Consider the following 26,400-nt stretch of genomic DNA (forward strand, 5'->3'; position numbering starts at 1 on the left):
TTTTTTTTTTGACAGAGAGAGAGAGGGATGACAAGTAGGCAGAGAGGCAGGCAGAAAGACAGAGGGGAAAGCAGGCTCCCTGCTTCCGAGCAGAGAGCCCAATGCGGGACCTGATCCCAGGACTCTGAGATCATGACCTGACCTGAAGGCAGAGGCTTAATCCACTGAGCCACTCAGGCGCCCAAAAATATATTTTACTCTTAAATAACAAACATTATGAAGAAGAGATCATCACAATCTTCCAAAGAACATTTTTTAAAAATTTAAAGTCACAATACATTTCTTTAATAGTATTAATTTTGCTCCTATTCATAAAATTTTCAATAAAAATTTCAACCACATTTGTTATTTAAATTATAGAGTAATGAATTTTAAATGTTGAGTTATATAATAGCTCAATTTACACATAGCCCTAGACTTTCATGTTTTAGATATTTTCTTGATATTTATTATTTTCGGTTACATTAGTAAAAAATGTTGAACTTTCAGAAATTTCAGAGATTAAATATAATCTATATCTTTAAAAACCTTGACAAATATAAAAGAACAGTATAAATAATTACATTTACATTGAGGTGAAGGATGGATAGTAAGGACTTTTTATTACTCATTGGGGAAAAGTGAAAGGATTAAAATGAAATTTTTTTTCTTCAAGTTATCCAAACTATAGCATTCATTTTATCATTCCTTTTTTTTTTTTTTTTTTTTTTTTGATGCTGCTTTTGTCTTTCAAAACTGGTGCAGGTTTAACATGCAACTAGTTTTTGCTACTGTCCTCTTCACTAAACATGTCACAAACAAGAAAAAAAAAAAAAAAAAAAACAAGGAAAGAATACAATAAATGGACTCAGAAACAGGAGATAAATAATCAGCTTGAGAAACTGCAGTTTTAGAGGAAGGACCTTGGATATCAGTGGCAAATGAAGTTCCCATACAAAAACGTTCAGCCTTCAATAGCTCTCTTTCTCTTATTTAAAATTCAATGTTGAACTGAAACAAAGTCTGTGCTTCTAATGTAAGAATAATTACACTATAAAAATTACCTCAAATTGTGTTCAAATTCCAAACAATTATCCAAGTATTTTATATCTATATATTCTGTATTTTCAACTTCAACAATACCTTGAGTGACTTTATAGATTATTATATATTTTTTTCATGAGAAGGGATGTAGAAAAATCAAAATCTTTATCTCCATCTGGACAAATGGGAGGTTTGGTGTTAAATATGTGATTTTTAAGTAAATCCCCCAGATTTTTGTAATCATAATTTTGAATGGAATAAAAAATCAATAGATACAATTTATTTTTTCAGATATTCCTATAGACTTTTTTCCCAAAAATTTAAGATATTTTTAGAAGTTTTTAAATTCTTTTAAAAATGCTAATGGAAGCAACTATAAGCACAGAATAAAAATACTTTCCTAACACAACATTAAAATCCTTTCTATGTTAGATTTTGCAAAATCAACTGATAACAAAGGATAAGCTGTCCTACAGGTGAAAAATGTTTCTTAAATTTAAGCTATATTCATTATGACTAAGCTATTTGTAAAGTTGGAACATGTCAAAAATATTTGGAAAATATTTATAGTGGTGAGACTTTTAAATTATATCTCTAGTAGTTGCAAGTGATTTCTCAAGAGTTTTGTTCCCCAATATTCTCCGAATGGTTACATTCTAAGGTCCTTAAGAGAAAATTATTATGAAAATAATTAACAAAATTCTTCTCAACCAGAAATCTAGCAAAACATTTGTTCAGTTATTGATTTAAAGTCTCAGTAAAAAAAAAAAAAAAAATGTTGCATACAGCAGGAAAGAAAGGAATTCTTTAAGATTGTATATTTCATGGGGCCATCTGGGTGTCTCAGTAAGTTAAGCATCTGCCTTCTTCTTAGGTCATGATCCCAGGACCCTGGGATCGAGCCCCATGTAGGGATCTCCACTCAGCAGAAGCTTGCTTCTCTCTCTCCCTGGCTTTCCCCCTGCTTGTACTCTCTCTCTCACTGTCAAATAAATAAGTAAAATCCTTTATTTTTTAAGATTTTATTTATTTATTTGACAGAGATTACAAGTAGGCAGAGAGGCAGGCAGAGAGAGAGGGGGAAGCAGACTCCCCACTGAGCAGAGAGCCTGATGTGGGGGCTCGATCCCAGGAACCTGAGATCATGACCTGAGCCGAAGGCAGAGGCTTAACCCACTGAACTGCCCAGGCACCCAATAGATAAAATCTTAAAAAAAAGAATACATATTTCTTGAATGTGAATATATTAGGAATTTGGGACCTTAATCTTTATAAATAGTTTTTATATTAGTTAATTAAAATTAATTTTGTTTGCAAATGAACTAACCTTAGAATATACATTTTCACATATATTTTTAGATTGATCATCGGTTTTTTATTCTCTATATAAATAATCATCCATTTCTTGTTAAATGTCAGCAAATATATATGATGTGTGTTAAATATATTAATGTTCCTAAATAGACTATATACTCATATTTATGGTAGAAAATGAAACAATGAAAATAGTTTTCTTGTATGATGGACATACATGCAAGTAGGAAATTTTAAATTAGCGAATACAATGTGGTCTTTATTATTAATAGATGGTTAAATATATCATCCTACGTCCATTGAAAACACTTTTAGTTTCCTATAATTTTGACATGATATATTCATTAATACAAAACTGTCTTGAGCTACTAGTTTATCCCAAGCACTATATTAGGCGCAAAAAAATAGAAAGAAGATTAAGACATTATCTCTAACTTCAAGAATCTCAAGATCTCACTGAAGAAACTTTATGTATAAAGAAATCAGAACAAACACTGTGGTCCAAAATGATTGTGAAGTGTGCCTAATTAGCTATTTGAAGTATTTTTTTTTTCTGAGTAGTTCTGTACTCCTTATTCATATGCAATTTATTTTAAATAATATAAAAATAAACACTTTACTTCCATTAATATTGGGATATTTTCTACTTCAGATGCTTTTATAGTATCACACAGAAAGAGATGCAGATAATATAAAATAATACATTATTATATATTTTTTAGCACTATACTATGTTTTAAAATGAATAGTAGTAAGTCACTGAAGTATCTTCAAAGATTGAGTAGGGGTAAAAAGAAAAAAAATATATGAGGTAATTTGTAAAATTCATTCTCTTGAAATCTGGCTTTGGTTAGATTCTGTACTTGGAATAGAACAACTAGTTTTATTTTAAACACCCAAAAAACCTTGCTCACTTTAATCTACCTTCTCTAAAACAGAGAGTATTGTGGCAAAGAGTCTCTGTAGAGTGATATGGAGGTTAAGTGTTGACAAGTTATAACTGAGAAGTATTGGAACAACCAATATTTAGAGCCTAGACCTTTATTCAAGAGAACACAGTTAAATAGAATAAAATGAGGTCATTAAAAAAAAACTTAAGCTATAACTATTTAGTTGATTTAATAACTTCAGTAGTTAACTTGTATTCATTGAGCAAAGAAACAAAGGCTACTTAAGCATGTCAGTCTAGTAAATGTTGGAAGGGAAAGAACAAGTTTTAGTAACAGACAACAAAAACACCACACACACACACACACACACACATACATACTTTTTTTTTTTTTTTTAATGAGGTGTTCATAAATAGAAATATCTGGAAATACCTCATGTGAAAATTCTCCATCTATTTTAGTGCATTGCAGAAGACAACTGGCAAAAGAGGAATTGTTATTTCTCGTTCCACATATCCTACTGGTGGACAATGGGGAGGGCATTGGCTTGGAGACAACTATGCACAATGGGACAATTTGGACAAATCAATCATTGGTATGTGAGTCACCATCTATATCATTAACGCTATTGAGTTTTCCTTTAGGTATTCACTTTTGCAGGAACTAGATACTCACTTTTGCAGGTATTCACTTTTGCAGGTACTAGTTCGATATACCTTATAAGTTATTTTGAGAAACATACTTTTGCATCATATTTTATAACAAATAGCGTGATGAAAAGAGAGTGGACTAGAAAGTAGGATCTGGGATGTGTTATAGAAACTAATGATATCTACCTAGTTTATTTTGAGGAAATAATTTCATTCTTTTTGGTCTCAGTTCCCTGGGAAAGGTCAGGAACTGGGAAGGATAATATCTAGAGCTAAGAATAGAAATGGATAGAAATTCTAGATTCTAGGGAATAAGAATACTCATAGATGCTAAAGAATGGAACACTTCAAGCCACATTTTTAAGGAGTCTTTTGACAGTCGTTGGGTAAATAGTAAATAAGACGTTATTATTTTAAAGGGGGAAATGGATAATTTTCTGTTTGAGATCTAGTTTTAAAAATTCTTTTACTGTTTACATTAAGATTCAAGGAAAACAATCAGTGTTTTACAAATACTACTTTGAAAGGAGAGCTGGGATATCACATGAATCCTATATTACTGAAGAGGTCTCAGATGATTTTATTTAATAAAGATGATTTTTTATTTCCCAAATGATGAGAGCCTTGGTTAAATAATTACATAGACAGCTGTTTATTAAAAAAATTAAACCAAGGAAAATACTACCACTTTTTTCTCATACTGTAATGTACATATAACCATTTTGTGCTCTAAATGTACCAACTTGAAAGTCACAAAGAAGCATAGTATTTTATTTTTATAAATGTCATTAACACTATAACATAAAAAACTTGAATAGTGTAAGAGGAAATGATAGAAAGGTATATGAATAATCTGAAAACTGTATCATTGGATTAGGTTATTAGAAATAAGACATCTTTATAAATAGAAAAAATCAAATATCAAAATATATGAAAAAGATTTTTCCTGATTTTTTTTTTAGGTATGATGGAATTTAGTCTCTTTGGAATCTCATATGTAAGTATTTCTATTCCTTTTATCTTTATAACTTACAAAGATTAAGAAACAAACCATTAAAATTAAACATCACAATATGTTTTAGACTGGAGCAGATATTTGTGGTTTCTTCAACAATTCAGAATATGAGCTCTGTGCCCGCTGGATGCAACTTGGAGCATTTTATCCGTACTCAAGAAATCACAACATTGCTTTTACTAGGGTATGTAGTTACTACATTTACTCTCATTCCTTTCCCCCTACTAACTTTGGAAGTTTTTAAATAGAATTCACCCTCTGCACTACAGGGGAAGGGAGGGAAAACTGAATGAGAAGAAATCAGAGAAGGAGACAAACCATGAGAGACTCTGAACTCAGGAAAACAAACTGAGCGTTACAGATGGGAGTGGGAGTGTGGGGTAACAAGGTGATGGGTATTAGGGAGGGCACATGTTGTGATGTGCACTGGGTCTTATACACAATTAATGAATCGTTGAACACTACGTCAAAAACTAATGATGTACCATATGTTAGCTAATTAAATATAATAATAATAAACAAAAATCATCACAAATAAAAAAAGAATTCACCCTATCAGGCTGATTTTCAATGCATACTTTGTATGAACCTCTTTACATTTACTTAGGGCATCTGAGCTCATTGCTTTCAGAATTTTCTGATTTGGGTTACTTTATACTTTGGACTTTAGAACTTGGTTAGCTGACATACTTACTGCTGTTCTGTATAATTTTGGAATAGTCAGGGGAGAAAAAAAACCTGCTTCTTGAACTTCTTTCAACTGAGACAAAACAATTTAAAAAACAGCTTCAAACTAAATAACCAGGGAAAAGTCATTTGAAATACTACTATCAGTGTATGAAAATGAGCAGATTTAAAAGGCAAATGTTAAGATAATGAGTTGAGAAATCGAGAAAAAAAAAGAAAAAGGAATTATGGGGGCTAATTCTTGTGTTGTGGCACAACTCTCCATGTTACTAAATTGTCTGAAAGAAATTTTTGGAAAAAAGAGGTGACAATATTAAAAGTTATGGAAATGTATTAATAATTAGAGGCAATACCTAATTAAGTGCTAAATTTTGTGATATTGACTTTTAGTGAATTGCAGAGAAAAGATGAATTATCAAAATGCACCTCATGGAAAAGTTGCAGATAGAGCTGGTCTTTGAAGGATGGGTTCCAGCAGTAGTAACTGAGTGGTGGAGCTTATCACGTGCTGTGAAATCTTTTTGTCCATCCTGGGAAGTGTTAGAGGGAAGGATATATTTTAGAAAATGAAAATCTATATAAGGATAGAAGGCAGTATGAGACTACATTTTGGAAGAAAGTTTGGCAATAACATAACTTGTTGGAATAAGAATAACTTGCTGTCAATAATGCAATTTAGGAAGATGTAACATTGGAAGAGTAAAATGAATCAATAAAAACCTGCACAGGGATTTATTCAACAAGTATTTATTAAGAGTCTACCATTTAATATTTATAAATTCCCTGCCCTATGATTCATATAATGTAGGCAGGATAGAGATAATAGGCAAATATGTATATGTAAGTGTGTATGTATAGCCAGATATAAATAAATGCATATGAGGGAAAACAGTGAAAGCTAAAGTGATAGGGATTTATGAGGACTCAGTTTTAGAAGCAGTACTTAGGAAGGTCCTCTTGCTTGAAATGACTTAAGCGTTAGAGTGGAGACTTGAGTGAAGCACAGCAACCAAAACCAATATAAGGATATGGGAGAGAATTCAGGTAGAGGGTGCAAGTGAAAACCTCCAAGATGGGAGGTGGCTGGAGTTTTGGAGAAGATGAAATGGAGGAAGAAAAAACTGAGGAAGTATTTTTAAATAAAAATCTATGGAACAGAAGCCTCAACTTAAGTTCAATTATGAGGTAGTATAATTGAATTTAGGGATGCACAGTTTAGAATTAAGTTCTTCTGTATTGTTAAAATTGAAATAATGTCAGCGAGGTCAGTAAGTTAAGAGATGATTTTTACCTCTTCTTATCTTTGGAAGTGGTAACAATAGGATCAGTTACTGTTTACTAATTTTTGAACCACTTTACTTTCAAGGTTTTGCCTATTTTAACATTATTTTCCATATAACAATGGTAACAGTCATCATAAAGCTTTCTTACTACCAAAATCTAAAAAAAGTTGGCATCTGTATGGATATGGCATAGTTCTTAATACCATCATTCCTATTGATACCAGCAAAAAACATGGAAAGTATTGCCCCCTGGAGTTATGTGGCAGCCTGTTTTTTCCCTAGTACAAATTAAAATGTAAAATATGAATCACTGTCCCTACTATATTTTAACCAGTAAATGCAACGTGTTTTTTTTTTTTTTTTTTTTTTTTTTTTAGAGAAAGAGAGAGCTGTGCAAGTGGGGGGAGAGGCAAAGGGAGAGAGAGAGAATATTAAGCAGGCAACATGCTCAGCACAGAGTCTAATGGGGGGCTCCATCCCTTGACTCTGAGGTCATGACCTGAGCCTAATCAAGAGTTGGAGGATTGGAGTCCCTGTGTGACTCAGTGAGTTACCTATCTGCCTTTGGCTCAGGTCGCGATCCCAGGATCCTGGGATTGAGCCACATAGGGCTCCGTCCTTAGCAAAGAAACTATTTCTCCCTTTTCCATCTGACCCTCCCTCTACTCATGCTCTCTCTCTGTCAAATAAATATATAAAATCTTTATTAAAAAAAAAAGTATATGTTTATAAAAAATATATGTTTATAAAAAATAAAAAAAAAAAAAAAAAAAAAAAAAAAAAAGAAAAAAAAAAGTTGGATGCTTAACGGACTAAGTCACTCAGGTGCCACACAACATTTTGAACAGGTTTTAATCTTTGCAGTGTCAATTTTCGTTTTTACCTTGAGTGCATATTCCAGAGGAGACTAGGGCATGCCCTTCTTTCTTATTCAGAATTTTTTTTTTAATTAGGTCCTCTCTTTCTCCTATTCGATTAATTCTTTCATATCATAATTTATCCATTTCTCATGAGAACATACAGTGTGGGGGCATCACCAAAATGAGCTCTGCATGTCTATATCGGCTTTTGTACAGCATTTTATTTCTTTTCTAGTCTTTTCATCCCTATACTGATAATCACCATGATTGACAATGTATTTGCTACCTATTCAAATATGAACTGCTTTTTACATATGTTCATCTAAAGTGAATCAAGCTATTTGCATTTTTAATTAAAATATGTTCTTTCTTGGAGGCTTAAGTGGGTAGAAGAATAAATGAAACAAGATGGGATTGGGAGGGAGACAAACCATAAATGACTCTTAATCTCACAAAACAAACTGAGGGTTGCCGGGGGGAGGGGGTTGGGGAGAAGGGGGTGGGATTATGGACATTGGGGAGGGTATGTGATTTGGTGAGTGCTGTGAAGTGTGTAAACCTGGTGATTCACAGACCTGGGGATAAAAATATATGTATATAAAAAATATATGTTTATAAAAAATAAAAAATTTAAAAAAAAATATGTTCTTTCTTCATCATATGAGATAGAAATATTACTGCATAAGATCTTTGTAATATTTGTGAAGAAAGTATATACCACATGCAATGAATGAATATTATTTTCTACTTTTTATTCTCCAATCATGTATTTGAAAATTATGATTTAAACAAGGACAAGAGCTTATGACTATTTCATTCTGCTTTGTTTCAGAGACAAGATCCTGCTTCCTGGAATGCAACTTTTTCTGAAATGTCAAGGAATATTCTAAATATTAGATACACTTTATTGCCTTACTTCTATACACAGATGCATGAAATTCATGCTCATGGGGGCACTGTTATTCGACCCCTTTTGCATGAGTAAGCACAAATCCTTCTTCTTTTTTTTTTTTTTGCCAAAAGGGGACAAATTTCATTTAATTTACTCAGTAATCTCATAAAGTGTAGAATATTTGAAATTGGAAGTGTTTTCATTGCTATTTTAATTTAAAATTTGGGTTAATAAACATTTACATAAATAAGTATTAATAAACAGGGTGGTATTAAAATAAAACATTAATCAGTTATTGAAAAGTAATAATTTTTATAATTACTATATTCCTAGTGTTTCGATTTACATATATTTTTATATTGAATATTTTAAAAATGAAGGCAAGTAATATTATCTCTACACAATGATTTGATTAATTGAAGTTAGTAACAGTTAAGTAAATCTACCATATATATGTATGCCTAACTGAAGAAAACTGTCTCACCTTTTCTTGGAGATGTGTTATAGAGCACCCTAGAACAGTGCTAGTATTTTGCTTAGAAAATTGTTTTGGATTCACTCCTTAAAGCTTAAACTGATATATGATCAAATCTTAAAATTCTATTCTACTAGCATAGTTGTAAAAATTGTAGCTTGTCCTATTTTTAAGGCAAATACCAGCTAACTCTTTTTGTTTATGTCACACACACACACACACACACACACACACACACACACACTATATTACCAGAGTAATTGAGTGAGGTGATTTGTTAGATGGTACAATTGATAAATCAGTAAAAATACACAGCATATATTTGCTAAATTAAATAATAGTATGCAAGGCAAAATGACAAACGTAATAGGTTGATCAATATGCCATCTGTTCTGATGACGGGATCTTAAACATAACAGGTTTTCCTAAATTTATATTATCCACCAGTTACTTTATTAATTTATCTACCATAATCCATTCTTTATTTCTGGTAAATTTCTATTAATATCTGCCTCTATTATTTCCACAGTTTGTCTTCTCCCTATTAACTTCCCAGAAGAGTCAGAGTATAAGCTCTAAACTGAATCCCCAATCAGAAACATTATTATTAACTTTGCAGACTCTTGTCCTACTGAGTACATCTTGGCCCTTTATCTCACGAAAAGTCCAGGAAGCAGTAAATTCAGCAGTCCACCTTGGCATGAATCTGTTTGTAGAAGAGTGAAACAACAGCAAAAGAACAAATTGAAATGTGCAGTTCTGTTTCAGTTAGAGAAAAAAATTTGGACATTTAATAGTGACTGTTCTGGAACTATGAAGAACAGATTTTGGTGTTTCCAAACATTTGTACCTGAAATTCAGAAATACATTAAATGCACTATTCAGTGAGCTCTAATTTAAGTATTCTTTTGCTCATTTCTCTTTTTCTTTCTTTTTTTATTATTATGAACTCTGGGAAACAAAATTTTTTTTAATTACTGAATCAAGATTTCTATTTATTTATTTATTTATTTATTTAATTCATTTGGCAAAGAGAGATAGCAAGAGAGAGAGAGAGGGAGAGAGCACAAGCAGGAGAAGTGGCAGGCAGAGGGAGAAGCAGGCTTCCTGCCAAACAGGGAGGCTGGTAAGAGCTCCATCCCAGGACGCTGGGATCCTGACCTGTGCTGAAGGCAGACGGTTAACCGAATTGAGCCACACAGGCACGAAATCAAGATTTCGTATAGCACACTTTCCTCACAATTCTCTTCCAGACTATTTGTTACTCATGTTTCCTAGTTTGTTGAACTTCTACAAGGTAAAGTTAATATTTGTACCTCTGTGAATTCTCTTCAAAGATTTCTCATTCAATTGGCCTTACAGAAATTCTCTGTGTTTTGTCAGGAAGTATGGTTATAGTTTACATTAACTTGTAAAATATTGCACTACTTATTTAACATTAAATTCCAAATGATAGAATTGTTTTTGATTTGTTTATAGTTTGATTTTCACTTCAGTCCACAAAAGTTTATACAGCAAAATGTGATTTGAATAATTATTTTATGATATTCAGGAGAAATGAAGTTCTTTGACTTAATTATTTGTAAATATTCTGTCAAGGTTCTTTAATGACAAGATAACATGGGATATATTCAAGCAGTTCTTGTGGGGGCCAGCATTTCTGGTTACTGCTGTGTTGGAACCTGTAAGTCCTATCATATATTTTTGTTCACAAAATATTATTTTCCTTGACCTATATGTTTTTAATGACTGTATCTTTAAATTCCAGAGTGTTAAGTCTGTAATAGGCTATGTTCCTGATGCTCGGTGGTTTGATTATCATACGGTAAGTGGTTAGGGAATTCTGGGGAATTGACTAAAAACATATGAGTAACTGTTTTATACTAGCTTTTTCATTGGTGACATATTTGGTTTACTTTACACTTAAAAAGGTAAGATATTTCTTGCTAATTATAGCTGTATCAAATTAATACACAGTGAAAGAGTTAATTTATTCTGCCGTAGCTTATTATGGAGTCATTGATTTATTTTACTGAATAAACATAACATTGTACACAAGAAGGTCATTGTCCTGTATCAATATGCAAAATTACCATTAAAGGTTATATAGTCCTTCCAAGAATAACGTATATGACAAGCAGGAATAACTTTTGTGACCTTTGAAAACCCACGAATTTTCTGCATGAGAGTATCACAAAAACAAATGGTGGTAAATTACTTTCAAAGCTATTAATAACTAAGAACTAAGTATATACTTTAAGTAACATGATTTCTCAAATACGTGTTTGAGTTTTTATTAATTTTTGTATGTGTATCAATTGATGTACTTACATCAGTATTTTTGTTTGATATATCAAACACCAATATTGCTGATGATTCCATTTCTTGCCACTTATGTTATTCCTTCCAAACTCCTCATTTCCAGGGCCAAGATATTAAAGTCAGAGGGCAGTTTCATGAATTTTATACTCCTTTAGATACAATAAACCTACATGTCCGTGGTGGTCACATCCTACCATGTCAGGAGCCTGATAAAAACACATTTCACAGGTAAGTGAAGTATTTACAAGAGCTCAGATTAAATTCTGAGATATGTCCTGCTAGAATTGTCAGGAACTGGGAAGGGTCTGAGATTTTACCTTATTTCCAACTGAACAAGTTACTCTGCCACAGTGTCATGGATGTTGGGTAAGAGACAAACGCCTTTCTTATTCATGGCATAGCAAGAGACTTGAATTTCATGTTTGCTTGGGGTTTCCTTGTCCCTGAAGTCCCATGGGGATGACCTAGGCCTAGACAGAAACTGCACATGTAGGAGGTTGTGTCACAGCTACGGAACTCCAGGCTTAGGCACTCAGCCCTTTATAATGGGCTGTAAGCAAACCTCTTCATTGTTTGCTTTTAAGGGGATTTATTATACTGGTCAGTAAATTTTTTAAAAAATTAATTTAAAAACAAACAATGCCCTATCTTCCAATACTGTTTACTTTAAAAGCATCCATTAAAATATAATTTAGGGGCACCAGGGTGGCTCAGTCAGTTGGGTATCCAACTCTTTATTTCTCCTGGGGTCATGATCTCAGGGTAGTGGGATCAAGCCCCACACAGGGCTCTGTGCTCATCAGAGAGTCTGCTTGAGATTCTCTTTCTCCCTCTCCCTTTGTACATCCCTACCCGTATGCAAGATATGCAGATATTTGAGACTCACAAAAAATTGTCCTTCTAATAGTAAGAAAGTTTCCTAGATCAAAATACCAACTAAAACTTCTTGTCTTCTGTATTGGCAATTGAATCTCTTGTATTTTGAGTGGCTGCCTTATCTAAGTACTCATTTTTGATTTCTGACATGTGGAAAGAAATATTACTTACTTCATTGAAACATGATTTCTTAAATGAACTTTCTATAAACTTTAAGCAAATATTGTTCAGAGGACTTCCTTTTCCTTCCACTTTTTCTAACTCCCTCTGTCAGTCCTGTGAAGTATTTCCAAACTCACTCTAGTTTATGAAAATGTAGATATCCATTGACAATATCACTGCTTCTTCAAACTACAAGTACACTGCTGCCCACAGAAGAACCAGCCCTGTTTTTTAGCAGCCTCATCCCATATAAAGATGAAAGATAATTCTTATTAATTCATATTTTCTAGACATTATCATTCATAACTGATGATCTGGCTAAGACCTTCTCTTCTTTGACCTAGGACCCCAACCTGGTATTCTCTCCCTCTCACTCAGCATTATATCCAATCTACCAAGGATCCTGGCTCTACTCTGGTTTATGTGACTGATGTAAAAGTGAATCCTCTGACCAGAGTGTCTATTTCCATTGCCTAAATTCCTGTTTACACATTCAGATTTGGAAACTCAGTCTTGATTCTTCTCTTCTCGTGCTGTATCCACTCATTTGGTGATCTACATGCTGACAGCCCTATTTGACATGCATGGACTTTTTCTATCTCCTAAAATAATCCAGATCCATTTCTTTCAATACTCTACCCTGATATTAATTTAAGAGCAGAAAAACAATTATATCTGAGAAATGAGGGCTTCACAGAAGAGAACATTTATAAATTGGACCTCAAAGAATCCTTTTGTTATAAAAGACAAGTAGAGAGGCCAGTGTGTGTGTGTGTATGTGTGTGTGTGTGTGCTTAGAGGGGTACAGTAAATAGGTTATTAGGGCTAGGTATATAGAAAGGGTAGAATATAAACTGTGAAACACTTTTTAATCTTAAATTTTAAGTATGTTGGAAAATTGTGGGTTAAACCAGTTTTTAAATGTTGTTAATATATATTTATCTCTTACACCTGTAACTATGAACTTGAAATATATACATTACATGTAAATATATATAGGTATTCATACTGAGATATAATAATGTCTTTATTAAGTTGCTGTAGAGATTTGAACTCTAATGTTATGGATATTTTAGGGCAGTTCATGGCAGTACAACTTTCAACATTTGTGATAGGAAAAGACAATTATATCTAAGCATAATTTGTCTGATAAATCCTTCCTTAAAAATATGAGTCTGTCAAACCAAATCATTTGTACAGTCAGCAAGGAAGCACATCTTAGTTCACAGATGGATCTGTGTAGGCACCAGCTTGGGAGGTATTGTCCATTTCAAGGATAGAAATTATAACTTTTGGGGCGCCTGGGTGGCTCAGTGGGTTAAAGTCTCTGCCTTCGGCTCAGGTCATGATCTCAGGGTTCGGGGATCGAGCCCCACATCAGGCTCTCTGCTCAGCAGGGAGCCTGCTTCTTTCTCTCTCTCTGCCTGCCTCTCTGTCTACTTGCGATCTCTGTCAAATGATAAATTAAAAAAAAAAGAAATTATAACTTTCATGCTACTCTTCACATTCTTATTAATAATTTCCAATGATAACTCAGTGATTCATGTATGGAAATGCGAGAAAGGTTTAAATTATAACAGATAAAACACTATTATATATGCTATAATAGCATATATAATAACATATATAACAGTGCATATTAATATAATAAATGTTAATTAATATAATATAATTATATTAAATTAGTATTAAATATTAATATATAAATATTCATGTTTAATGGTCAGTGTCCAGATTAGCAGAAAGAATACTAAATAAATATATCAATTAACTTAATATGGTTTAAACCATTATAAATGAAGCCCCTTTTGATCTGTTAAGTAGGTGATCTTTTGAGATCAAAAGGCAAGCATATTTTCTGTTAAATATGAAGGATTTTATGGTTTATGTCATTCCCAGTAACTCATTATTAAGGAAAGACCTTTCATTTTCTCTGTTGAAAACAGTTTGTATTCTTATTGTTAATATTCTTACTTGTTTTCCTTTGGTTGTTCATATGGCTGCTATATCATAACTGAAGTCTGGTATTCTATAAACATAGGTAAAATTATATATTTTTTTTTAGTCGAAAAAATTACATGAAGCTCATTGTTGCTGCAGATAATAATCAGACGGCACAGGGATCTCTGTTTTGGGATGATGGAGAGAGTATCGGTGAGTGTTCCATTTAATAGATAAATGTAATTGATGGCATACATATTATCTCACATTGCTTTTATGTTATCTATTTTGTACCTTGGAAGCTGAATGAAAGGCTAATAAAATTATCCAAAGCTAAAGTAGCTTAATAATTAGCTAAATCAACTTTAAAACGTAATGTTCTAAGCATCAAAGACTTTCCTCTTACCCTAAATGTAGTTAATCCTATGGGAAATGTCTGAATAACTAAGAAACATGTATGGACAGAGAATGTATATTGATCATTTGTTACTCCCAGAAAGTAGCTCATGCCATTTACATGAGAGACATTCAGTACGTGTGAGGTCACCTGAACTGAAACGCCACATTCCATGTGCACATGGCAATGCATAAAGGATGCCTCTAAAACATGAGATAGCCTAGAAACAAAACTTGACTTTGATCTCTGTACTTCATGCGTATTTGGTTTTTTAATTCAATATTATTTACATGAAAAGTTTAAGGATTTAAAATTAGATCTATGTTTACTCTATAGTCATAGAGTAATATGAGTTATAAAGTCATTTCTTTAGACCAGACAGAACTGCTAGGCTCCCAGCCATGTGTGCTTTTCTGATCATTGTCACAGAATCCCTTAGGGTAGTTTATTAGGGTAGTTTATTGAAGATGCAGATCCTAAGGACCAGTTAATTTCCATTAATTTGGGGAGAAGCCCTGGTATCACCTTCAGGTGATTAGTGTGCTGTTAAGTAAACACTAGTTGTGGATTAGGGTTGTTGACTGCCATTAACAGTGTCACTCTACTAGATGGGAGTTCTGAACATTCTCTTCAAACAAACATCAGTCCTAAAAACTAACATCCATGTGGAGCTGATGTTCTCACAGGGCGGTTCAGTGCAATGAAAATAAGCTATCTGCAGAAGAGAGATCTTTCATTACTAGCCAAGACATGTATTTTTCAACTTTTTTAGTTATATCATAGTTAATATTTTGCAACCCTAATAAACGGGAATCAATTTATTAGTAAATAAAGTATATTGGAAGGTTGATACAAGAATCATATGGATCAATCAAAGCAAGACTCTTAAAAACAAAACAAAAAAAATTTTTCCTACTATCTTTTGATTTAAGGTGAAGAATCAACCGCTATCAATTAAAACCCTATGTTTTTAATTTTTAATTTTTTTTTATTTTTTATAAACATATAGTATATTTTTATCCCCAGGGGTACAGGTCTGAGAATGGCCAGGTTTACACACTTCACAGCACTCACCAAAGCACATACCCTCCCCAATGTCCATAACACCACCCCCTTTCTCCCAACCCCCCTCCCCCCAGCAACCCTCTGTTTTGTGAGATTGAGAGTCACTTATGAAAACCCTATGTTTTTAGAGTTCTGACCTTTGTTAGCATGTCAACTGGGGTTCTACAAAGTTTGCAGTCTTTCTCACCTGCTCCCAGCAGGCTGCACTTTAAATTTGCCTACAGTTTTCCAGGGTTGTAAAGTTGAGTTATACATTTGCATTCTTGTCTTAGAACCTTTGAATTTATGTACCTATCCAATAAATTAGTTCATTTGAACAGCAAGGGAGACAATGCTTCTCTTAGAAATTTTACTCCTGGTCTTCCTATCAAACTAAGATATAGATGAAAGAACTTGGTATGACCTTTGCCCTATTAAAGTTTCATAGCAGATTTTATTTTTTAATCATTAGTAAGAAAAAACATACTTCAAATATTTATTTATTATCTCTCTATGTAAGCATATAAGATTATTCTGGCCAATTATATTTGTTTTTTTTTAAATTGTATCTGACAAACTCAGTATATTTGTTGTAATTCCGTATGAAGATTTCAGATAATTCCTTGAATTCTTGAATAAACAGCAACAACAATATATAACATATGTTTCAGCAGGTCAGACTCTCCAAAGAAGTGTTCTCTCTCAGCAAGCCCATCAATCTAATTAATAGGCACAGAACTATTTCCTTCTCTAAGTATATTCACATTTTATAAAATACTATTTGCTGACATATTTTTTTCTCTCAAAGAAAATCAAAGATAAAATACAGCAGTTTCCCCTTATCCATGGTTTTGGTTTCTGCATTCTCAGTTACCCATGGAAAACCCTGGTCTAGAAACAGACGATCCTCCCTCTTACAGTGTGAGGAGATCAGCAGTAGTTTTAATGCTGCATCTCCATGTCCAAGTCATTCATCTCAATTCATCTCCTCACCTAGGCATTTTATTATCTCCCATCATCACAACAAGAATAAGCATAGCACAGTAAGCCTTCTTGAGAGTGAGAAACCACATTCACATAACTTTTATTACAGTATATTGTTATAGTTGTTCTATTTTATTATTAGTTACTGTTAATCTCTTTCTGTGACTAATTTATAAATTAAACTGTATCAGAGGTAAGTATTACAGGAAAAATCTTAGTATATACAGGGCTTGGGGATCTTAGAGTGTATACCCCCACATAAAGGGAGACTATTGTAAAATTATCTCAAAATTTGTGTATATTAAGTAAAGATTGTAGATTAGGCAAAATTAGTTACAGATTAAGCAGTTTTAAAAATAATCATTTAACAAAATTCTGGCATGTATAAGTTTGAAAAGGAAAGTAAAATTTGTTACTTTTTCAATGTTATTTTAACACTTGTTTCAGTCATGCATTTAATTTACTTTTGCCTTTCTGCCTTACCTATGCTTGTTTTGTTTTACATATAAACACAGTCTTAGAATTCAGGTAAATTTGGACTTTATTCCAGATTTTGTTAATAATTAGTTGACTCACTTTCAGCCATTTATTTAACTTCTCTGGAGCTCACATTCCTCTTCAACCATGAGAACAATAAAAAGGACATACCTCTTGGAGCAGTGTGATAAAGTACTTAAAAGTTGACAAATAGTAAGCACTTATATTTTAGCTGTCAAATTATTTTAAAAATTGATTTTAAATATGGTAAAATTATAATTAGGTAAAGAAATGAATATAAACCCCATGTTTTATCAGTTTGATTTCAATAGATCTCTCATAATCCCCAGCAATTGAATATTTTTTTGTCAAATGACACTAGAGTAAGTTTCCATCATGTTCATTTTGCTTTATAAACATTATTATATTGTCAGTCATTGAAATGGCTGGTAAGTGACCACCAATATCACCACCCAATTCTGTTTATTAGTATACTTTTTTCACCCTGCCAGAGCCATGTTAAGGTGATTTTAGACCTGTTACTCTAGCATTAATCTCCAACAAATAAATACACACACACCAACCTGCCCTGTTCTTCTAGGATCCTCTCTGGGGACTCATCCTTCATATTAAAGTGCTCCTTGGACAGTTTTTGAACAAGTTAAATAAACTTAGAGAAAAATTAGATATGCATTGATGGTATTTGATACACTTTATACTAGAAAAGAGAACCAAACTATTCTAGTTTTTATTATTTTTCTTCTTTGGAAATATAAATATATAATCTTTTTGTCTCTCTACAGACACCTATGAAAAAGGCTTATATTTCTTGGCACAATTTAATTTAAATAAGGTATGTCAGTTAAATAATACTTGAAGTTTTGTTCCATATTTTATATTTCCATATTTTACATTTTTGTATAACATACCTCATTTGAAAAATATGAATAAAAATTTGCTATACTATGAAATACGTTTTGGTTAACAGATGTATGCTTTAAAAGATTTAATTGCTTTTGAAAGTGAGGGTTTACATTACTTCTTTGTCTTTGTCTTTATAGAATACCTTGACAAGCACTATACTGAAAAATGGTTACATAAACAAAAATGAAATGAGGCTTGGATTCATCAACATATGGGGGAAAGGAAAGACTGCTGTTAATGAGGTTATTCTTATATATAACGGAAATAGAGAAGTAGTTAAATTTAGTGAAAACCTAGACAAGGAGGTAAGTGATACAAGAAAAAAATAATGGAGTTTTTAAAACATCTATATGGATGTCTTCTATTTCCTAAACCTAATGAAACGTAATTATGGGTCACCTATCACCTCTGTTATTTATTTATTTTCCTTAAACTTCCTAATCGATCTCCATATTATCATTCATAGTAACTTGTCATATGAATCAATCTAGTGGCACCTGTGTTACAATTTTCCTGATGTAATCAAAGCAAGATTCAATTTACATTAAGCCTCTAAGTCACTGTTATCCCTATAAGGTAAAATGCCTTAAATTTTTTTTTAATATAAAATGTCTACATTTAAGTATTTAATGCACCTTGGATAAAGTATGTTTGGAAATCCTTGCAAAATTAATAGAATTGGCACTTGAATAATTTGACATACAGGTATACAAGGATATAATTCATACATTAAACAAGGTATTGGAATTTTTATGTTAAATTTCCATTGCTACCAGTAATTAGTTCTTTTATTTTGAACAAATAATTTTAAGCCTTCCTTTTCTTTCAAATTCAATAAGAATATGCAAGTGAACAGTCTCTTCAGCTCCATCCAATTCTAAATTCTGGAATCCATGTCCCAAAAAGGTGGATTTCAAAGAACATATATTCTATATATGTTCTACATATATATTCTAGTCAACAGCTAACTGTTAGAAATGATCCAAGTAGAAGGCTCTGGCTCTACTACTAAAATTTTGTGTGTGTATTACCTGTTAGTGTTAGAGCTGGATAAAAATTACTAGCTGTTAATCAACAAGTACTTCCAATACCTAACTTAAAAACAGTCGGTTATTTGACTGACTTCAACTTAAAAAAATAATGGTTGTGTCTTGGGCCACAGTCTTGTGTCCTCACAGAATTTTACAAAGCTGAGGGGTAAACAGCACCTGGAAGATCATTCTATCCACTTGAAACTTAATACTGCTCTATTGTTGCTGGTGTTTTGTAGGCAAGTGTTATTTCCCCTTTAATGTAGAACTATGTTCTAATTACTATTTTGGCATCAAAATTCTTTTATTTCTTTAAGTTATATCAAGGTTGGAGAATTAGAGTTTTGTATACTTAATGTCCTTCCTTGGTAAAATAAAAGTTAATAACTCAGTGCCTCACCCCCATTTTTCTTCTTTTTAAAATTTCACTGGTTTCTAAAATTACGAAGTAAGGGAATCACTGATTTAAGCCAGTGGTCTCATGTGGCAGACCAAGAAACTGAGTCCTTCAAAGGGAAAGTTAATTCTCCAGGAATAGATAGTCAATGGTTAATATCACAATTAGCAATCAGTGTATTTGAACTGCCCAATGTTCAATCAGATTAAAAAGGATAATTTGACATATATATTTTCTTGCTCCTTATTTAGTACTGCATTGGCAAAAATAAAGTTCATAATTTTTACTACAAAAATAAACCAAAACACTAAGGTGAACAATGTCAAAAAAGATATTTTAAACATATCAAGTATTATTTCAAGTTCATTTTAACCAGATGCTTGGTATAAAAACACATAATTTATGAAGAAAGTTCATTCCACATAATTTATAAAGAAAGTTCATTCCACTGCTTCCAAACATATTCACAAAGACTTTTAAGTATTAAGAAGGAATTTTTACAATATTTTATTACCTCATTGATTCCAAAAGTAGATATTATTTTTAACTATCAGCAATTGAGCAGTTCCTTCTAAATTCATTTAATAAAACAAATACTTATGAGTACCTAGGGATTCAAACCTTTATAGATACGTGCTAAAAGTAGAGAGTGGTCAGTTTCTTTCTTTATTCTGTTGGCCTTCTCCATCAGTGTGGGAATTATATGCAAATCTTGATTTAATTACTTTATTAATGCAATTTTTAAAAGATTTTATTTATTTATTTGACAGACAGAGATCACAAGTAGGTAGAGAGGCAGGCAGAGAGAGAGAGAGGGAAGTAGGCTCCCCTGAGCAGAGAGATGTGGGCAGAGAGATGTGGGGCTCAATCCCAGGACCCTGGGATCATGACCTGAGCTGAAGGTAGAGGCTTTAACCCACTGAGCCATCCAGGCACCCCATTTTATTTTATTTTTTGAAAAGATTGTATTTACTTATTTGATAGAAGCAGAGCATGAACAGGAGGAGGGGGAGTGGGGAGAGGGACAAGAAGACTCCCCACTGAGCAGGGACCCCCCGATGGTGACCTCAATCCCAGGACCCCCAGATCATGACCTGAATGGAAGCCAGACACTTAGCTGAATGAGCCACCAGGCCCCTCTCTATCAATACAGTTTTAAAACATTTTCCTGGCAACAGTTAGGTTTTGTTGCCTCTTGTACAGTTATTAAAAGCTATCTGATGTACTTGTTCCTTTTCACTTTTGATGTATTAAAAAAACTAGGTTAGGTTTTGGTTAAGATGGATCAGTTTCAAATTTGGCAAATATACATTTTTAAAAATTATTTAATTTTACCTTTTAAACTCTTCTACTATACAGTGTGGGAAATAAATCCTAGAATGTTGTTTTTTAGTGAAGAATATGTTTTATAAAGCCACTAGGAGAGTACCTGGTTTTCAGTAAGCAGTAAAGGAATGTGGATTGTCTTCCTCTTCTCTTGCATATTTGATGATTGAATCTAAATTTTCTGAGCTAAGACAGAAAAATCATGTGATGTGTTGGCGAAAAAGCAGTGGTAAGGTCTAATGAAATCATCATATCATAAAAATGTTACAGATGATTGGCTAGAGCTACTCAGTAACCTCCATAATTAGTCCCTACATAGTCTAATTGAGATTCTGTCCAGTGAAAGAAAGTAACACAACAGAACTGAAATTATTGTGCATCCTAAAGCATTTTGGGATTGACACAAAAGAAAGCATATTTCCAGTCTAATTTTTGTGTATAAATATGTCCTCATATTTGAGGGCTGGAAGCATAGAGATTTATGTAATAGAATTATAAATAATTCCATGTTTAAGAATAGGGAGAAAGAATACAACAATAGAAATCAAGATAATTAGGAAATAGTTTTAGTTTTTCACAGTCTTTTAACAACCACTCTACCTCTCTGGGATTTATTTTTATCTGTATTACGAGTGGGTTGGGTGAGATTATTACTGAAATAGTTGTGAACATTCTAAAATAAAAACTCATCAAAAAAAGAGAAACGAAACTTCTATTAGAGAAAATTTATACATGGAAATAGTCTTTGTTAAAAAAACAAAAAAAATCTTACTCTGATTAAACAATAATTACCATTTTGCTTTCTTTTCAGATACTAAATATTAATCTGACAGTGAATGATGTTACTCTAGATCAACCAATACAAATCAGCTGGTCATGAAGATTATCATCAATTCCAGTTGTCAAAGGGATATTAACACCTGGATTTAAACTTCTCTGTACTTACAATTTTCCCTTTTTGTTGGTTTCTTATATTGTATAAAATATGAACTTCATAACATCTATCTAAACTTACCCCACAGTGTACAATAATACTAATACTAATTTTATTATGATAATGTGTTCTGGATCTAATTTTTAACATATTTATTAGGATTTAAAGCATTCTAGTTACTTTGCTAAGTATCAGCCAAAACTGCAAACCAGTTACTAAATATATACATGTGTAACTAAGAGATAATTAAAACAGGTGTTTTTTTAAAATGAATCTTTTGTGTAATTGTATACAGTATTTTCTTCCAAGTTTAGTAAATTTAAGGCATATAGCAATACTTCTGATCAGATTTAATTACTTCTTAGTATGTACATTTAATTAAAAAAAACAGAAAATAGGGGCGCCTGGGTGGCTCAGTGAGTTAAGCCGCTGCCTTCGGCTCAGGTCATGATCTCAGAGTCCTGGGATCGAGTCCCGCATTGGGCTCTCTGCTCAGCAGAGAGCCTGCTTCCCTCTCTCTCTCTGCCTGCCTCTCCATCTACTTGTGATTTCTCTCTGTCAAATAAATAAATAAAATCTTAAAAAAAAAAAAAACCAACAGAAAATAAACCGCATATAAGTATAGAAAGTGTACATTTCTCTTTATTTTCCAAAAATAAATTGTCCTAGTTTAAATTGCTGTAACAAATTGTCATAGACTGAGTAGCCTAGGCAATAAACATTTATTTCTCATTGTTCTTGAGGCTTGGAAGCCCTGAACAAGGTGCCAGCAGATTTGGTGTCTCGTAAGGACCCTCTTTCTGGTTTTGCAGATGGCCATTTTCTCTTTGTATCTTCACATGGTAAAAGGCAGAAAGAAAAGACACAAGCTCCATGTTGTCTCTTCTTACAGGCACTTATCCTGTTTATGGGCGTTTCAGTCTCATGACCTAATTACCTCCCAAATGTGTCTTCTTTAAGAGCTGTCATACAAAAGATTAGAGGTCCAGCCAAAGAATTTTGGAGGGACTCAAGCATTCAGTCCATAACAGAAATCCAAATTTCTTTTTTAGCATTGTTTTATGTACTGGAGAAAAAAAAATTAGCTTTTATTCTATTTACTTGGTTAAATAAACCATTCTAGCACATTCATGTAGGTTGGAAGGCTCTAAATCATGTTCTAAAATAGTATCCATTTTTTTTAACTCTAAGGTTTCTTCGAATTTACTTAAATAATTTACTTAAGTAATATCTGTAACTTGATATAATTCTTTTCTAATTAAAAATTTTAAAAATATCATAATGGAATTCTTAGGACAACTCATAACTCAGAATACAAGGACTGGTGAAACAATAATATAATGATGGCTATTATTTTAAAAAAGACAAGAAATAATAGGTGTTGATGAAGTTGTGGAGAAAAGAGATGCTTGTGCTCTATTGCTGGGAATGTAAATTGGTGTAGTCACTATGGAAAACAATATAGAGGTTCCTCAAAAAATTTTAAAATAAAACTACAATAAGACACAGCAATTCTATTTGAATGGATCAAGAAGATGTGGTATATATACACAATGGAATACTGCTTATCTTTTTTTTAAAGACTTTATTTATTTGAGAGAGAGAGAGAGAGAGAATGAGAGAGAGCATAAGAGAGGTCAGCTGGAGAAGCAGATTCCCTGCAGAGCAGGGAGCCTGATGTGGGACTCGATCCTGGGACTCCAGAATCATGACCTGAGCTGAAGGCAGTCGCTTAACCAACTGAGCCACCCAGGTGCCCCTCTGCTTATTTATCTTAAGAAAACAAAAATATTAACTCAAAAATATATATATACTCCATGTTCATTGCAGCACTATTTACAATAGCCAGGATATGGAAACAATTTAAGTGTCAATTGATGGATGAATGGATAAAGAAATTGTGATATATATACACACCAAGGAATACTAGTCAACAATGAAAAAACAATGAAATCTTATTTGCCATTTTTTGGCAACACGGTCAGACCTCAAGGACATTATACTAAATAAAATAAATCATACAGAGAAAGACAAATATCATATAATTTCTTGCATGTGGACCTTAAAAAAAGCCAAACACAGAAAAAAATTCATAGATATAGTGAGCAGATTGATGGTTGCCAGAGGTGGGGGGACAACTGGGGGGATGGGAGAAATTGGAAAGGAGGGTCAAAAGGTTAAAGAAGAGAAAAATGTTAGAATACTGTTATTATGGAATATTTAAGACAATTCATAACTCAGGTTACAAGGACCAAGGAAAACAACCATAACGATAATAATGACAATAATAATAATAACATCAAAAAAAGTAAATTAAGTTTACTGGGAAGAAATAGAAATTGAGGAGAATTTACAAACTGAATATAAATTATAAAATCAGGTGCTGCCAAGGAATCCAGTCACCAAAGATGAGATTATAAATGAGCATAGCCATTTCTGAATGGCAATCATGTAGTATTCAGTAAAATTAAATTTGTGTATCCCTTTCAACTCAGAGTTCCAACCCTGAGATACTTTTACAGAGGTGCACAAAGTGGTACAAGGTATTTGCTGCTTGTTGTTGAAAAAAAAAAAAAATCATTGACTGCTGTCAGCTTGGAGTTGTTTGGAGCTCTAAAAAATAAGCCATTATGTTTTTCTACTGAAAATAAACGTTTTCACAGATACCCAACCACAGTGGAGCAAGATAAAAACAAGACTACTCCATAATCATTTTTGAGGATAAGAAACAATAAAAATACTCTCTAAATCACAAAAATACCCAACACCTGCTTCTCAGGACAAATAAGAGTTATTATTTTTTCTTTTTTTTAAATCAATTGCTGCTGTAATCCTGTTCCAATCCTTCTACCTCCTAGAGAAAAAAAAAATGCAGTAATATAAAAGGCATCTCTTTTGACTGTGGTTAACAAAGAAGTGGAGATAGTGTCTGTCCTAGTAGAGTTCTCAGTGACGATACTCTCTAGGGATCCTTAGTCACCTTGTAAGAAGAAATTTTGAATGCGTGATGAAACCAGTAAAAATATGTCAGCTTTAAATATAAAACTAGCTTGTGTAATGTAACTATTACTACAGCAATTGTTCTCAATGTCATATTTCATATACGAGGGTATGAAGGCTTCCAGGTATACATTTTAAGAGTGAATGATAAGTTACTTGTAACTGTTCACATAAAAATGAGATGCCTACACTTATCTCTCCTAAACAACCCGAGGGCACCTATGCTTCTGTTCTGTACCACTGCTGTTTCATCTTACAATATCCTCCACAGACACTAACTTTCTCTTGTCTGGACAAGGAGGAACCGATTTACTGTGGGACACTTTAGGATATCAAAACAACTTTTCCCACAATTCTACTGCTTTGTAACAAATTATCACAAATCTAGCAGTTTAAAGGAATTCAGTTTTATAATTTCATAGTTTCTAAGAGTCAGGAGGTGGGTCCTGGCTTAGTTGGCTCCTTTGCTCAGGTCTCACAAAGCTGAAATCAAGAGGTTGGCTGCATTATGTTCTCATCCTGAGACTAGACTGAGAAAGAATTACTTCCAAGCTCACTTGGGTTGTTGGAAAAATTCATTTTCTTCCACCAGCAGGACTGAGGACCTGCTTTTTTTTTTTTCTTTTTTTTTTGTGATGGCTGGCTACAGGCTACACTCAGCTTCTAGATATCACCCTCACTTCCCAGTGACCACCCACAGTTCCTTACTATGCATGCATCCTTTACATAGCCACTTAACTTAGTGCAGCAAGGAAAGTCTCTGGAGCAAGTCTGCTAGCAAAGGTGGGGTCTGTGTGACATACCATAATCAAGGAAATTATGTCTCATCCACTTGCCATAGTCCACTGATTAGAATAATTGACATGCCCTGTCCCTATCAAGGGTAGAAAATTACACAAAAGTGTGAACTCTAGAAAGTGATGTATGGAAGTCATCTGAAATTTTGCCTGCTACATTTCTAGACGTACCCATGTGCCAAACAGAATGTTTTCAAACTAAGACAAGTAAGAATCCACTATGGATTTAAAAACCATGCACAGAAGACAGGTATGTCTATACCCAACAAACTATTATAAGCTTTATGATAATCAGTTAACAAGTATCTACTTAGTACTTCTTATACATAAAGCTGTATAAGACCTCATGTTGGCATTTGGAACCAAATTTCAGGTGAAGACAGAAACTTAACATGGACTGACAATCAGTTCTTCACTGATTAGAAAGCCAGCACATATCATAGACACTAAAAAAAAAAAAAAAAAAAATGTTCAAAATGAGTATCCTGCTATTAAAAACTGTTTCACTGTGCTGTGAAGTGTGTAAACCTGGTGATTCACAGACGTGTACCCCTGGGGCTAATAATTCATTTTATGTTAATAAAAAAATAAAAAAATTAAAAAAACCAGTTTCACAGAATATATCATATGTTCAAATTATGATTATTTATCTACTTAAAATAACTTTATTTGTTTAATGTTCTTGCTAGTGAGATAATA

The 26,400-nt window shown here is 32.9% G+C and overlaps 1 protein-coding gene across 2 annotated transcripts in view; it reads left to right on the plus strand.

The window, feature by feature from the left end:
* The window catches only part of SI (sucrase-isomaltase), a 101,317-nt gene extending 79,140 nt beyond the window's left edge, over positions 1–22,177 (plus strand). For both annotated transcript variants that reach the window (XM_059163586.1, XM_059163587.1), the window contains 11 exons: positions 3,689–3,822; positions 4,840–4,874; positions 4,960–5,076; positions 8,555–8,703; positions 10,689–10,773; positions 10,858–10,914; positions 11,515–11,639; positions 14,515–14,603; positions 18,096–18,145; positions 18,354–18,521; positions 21,782–22,177. In XM_059163586.1, coding sequence (XP_059019569.1) covers positions 3,689–3,822; positions 4,840–4,874; positions 4,960–5,076; positions 8,555–8,703; positions 10,689–10,773; positions 10,858–10,914; positions 11,515–11,639; positions 14,515–14,603; positions 18,096–18,145; positions 18,354–18,521; positions 21,782–21,850 — 1,078 coding nt within the window. In that variant the 3' untranslated portion in view covers positions 21,851–22,177. The remainder of the gene's footprint in view (positions 1–3,688; positions 3,823–4,839; positions 4,875–4,959; positions 5,077–8,554; positions 8,704–10,688; positions 10,774–10,857; positions 10,915–11,514; positions 11,640–14,514; positions 14,604–18,095; positions 18,146–18,353; positions 18,522–21,781) is intronic.
* Positions 22,178–26,400: the final 4,223 nt, after the last annotated feature.

Source organism: Mustela lutreola, chromosome 2, assembly GCF_030435805.1.
Source record: "Mustela lutreola isolate mMusLut2 chromosome 2, mMusLut2.pri, whole genome shotgun sequence".
NCBI lineage: Eukaryota > Metazoa > Chordata > Mammalia > Carnivora > Mustelidae > Mustela > Mustela lutreola.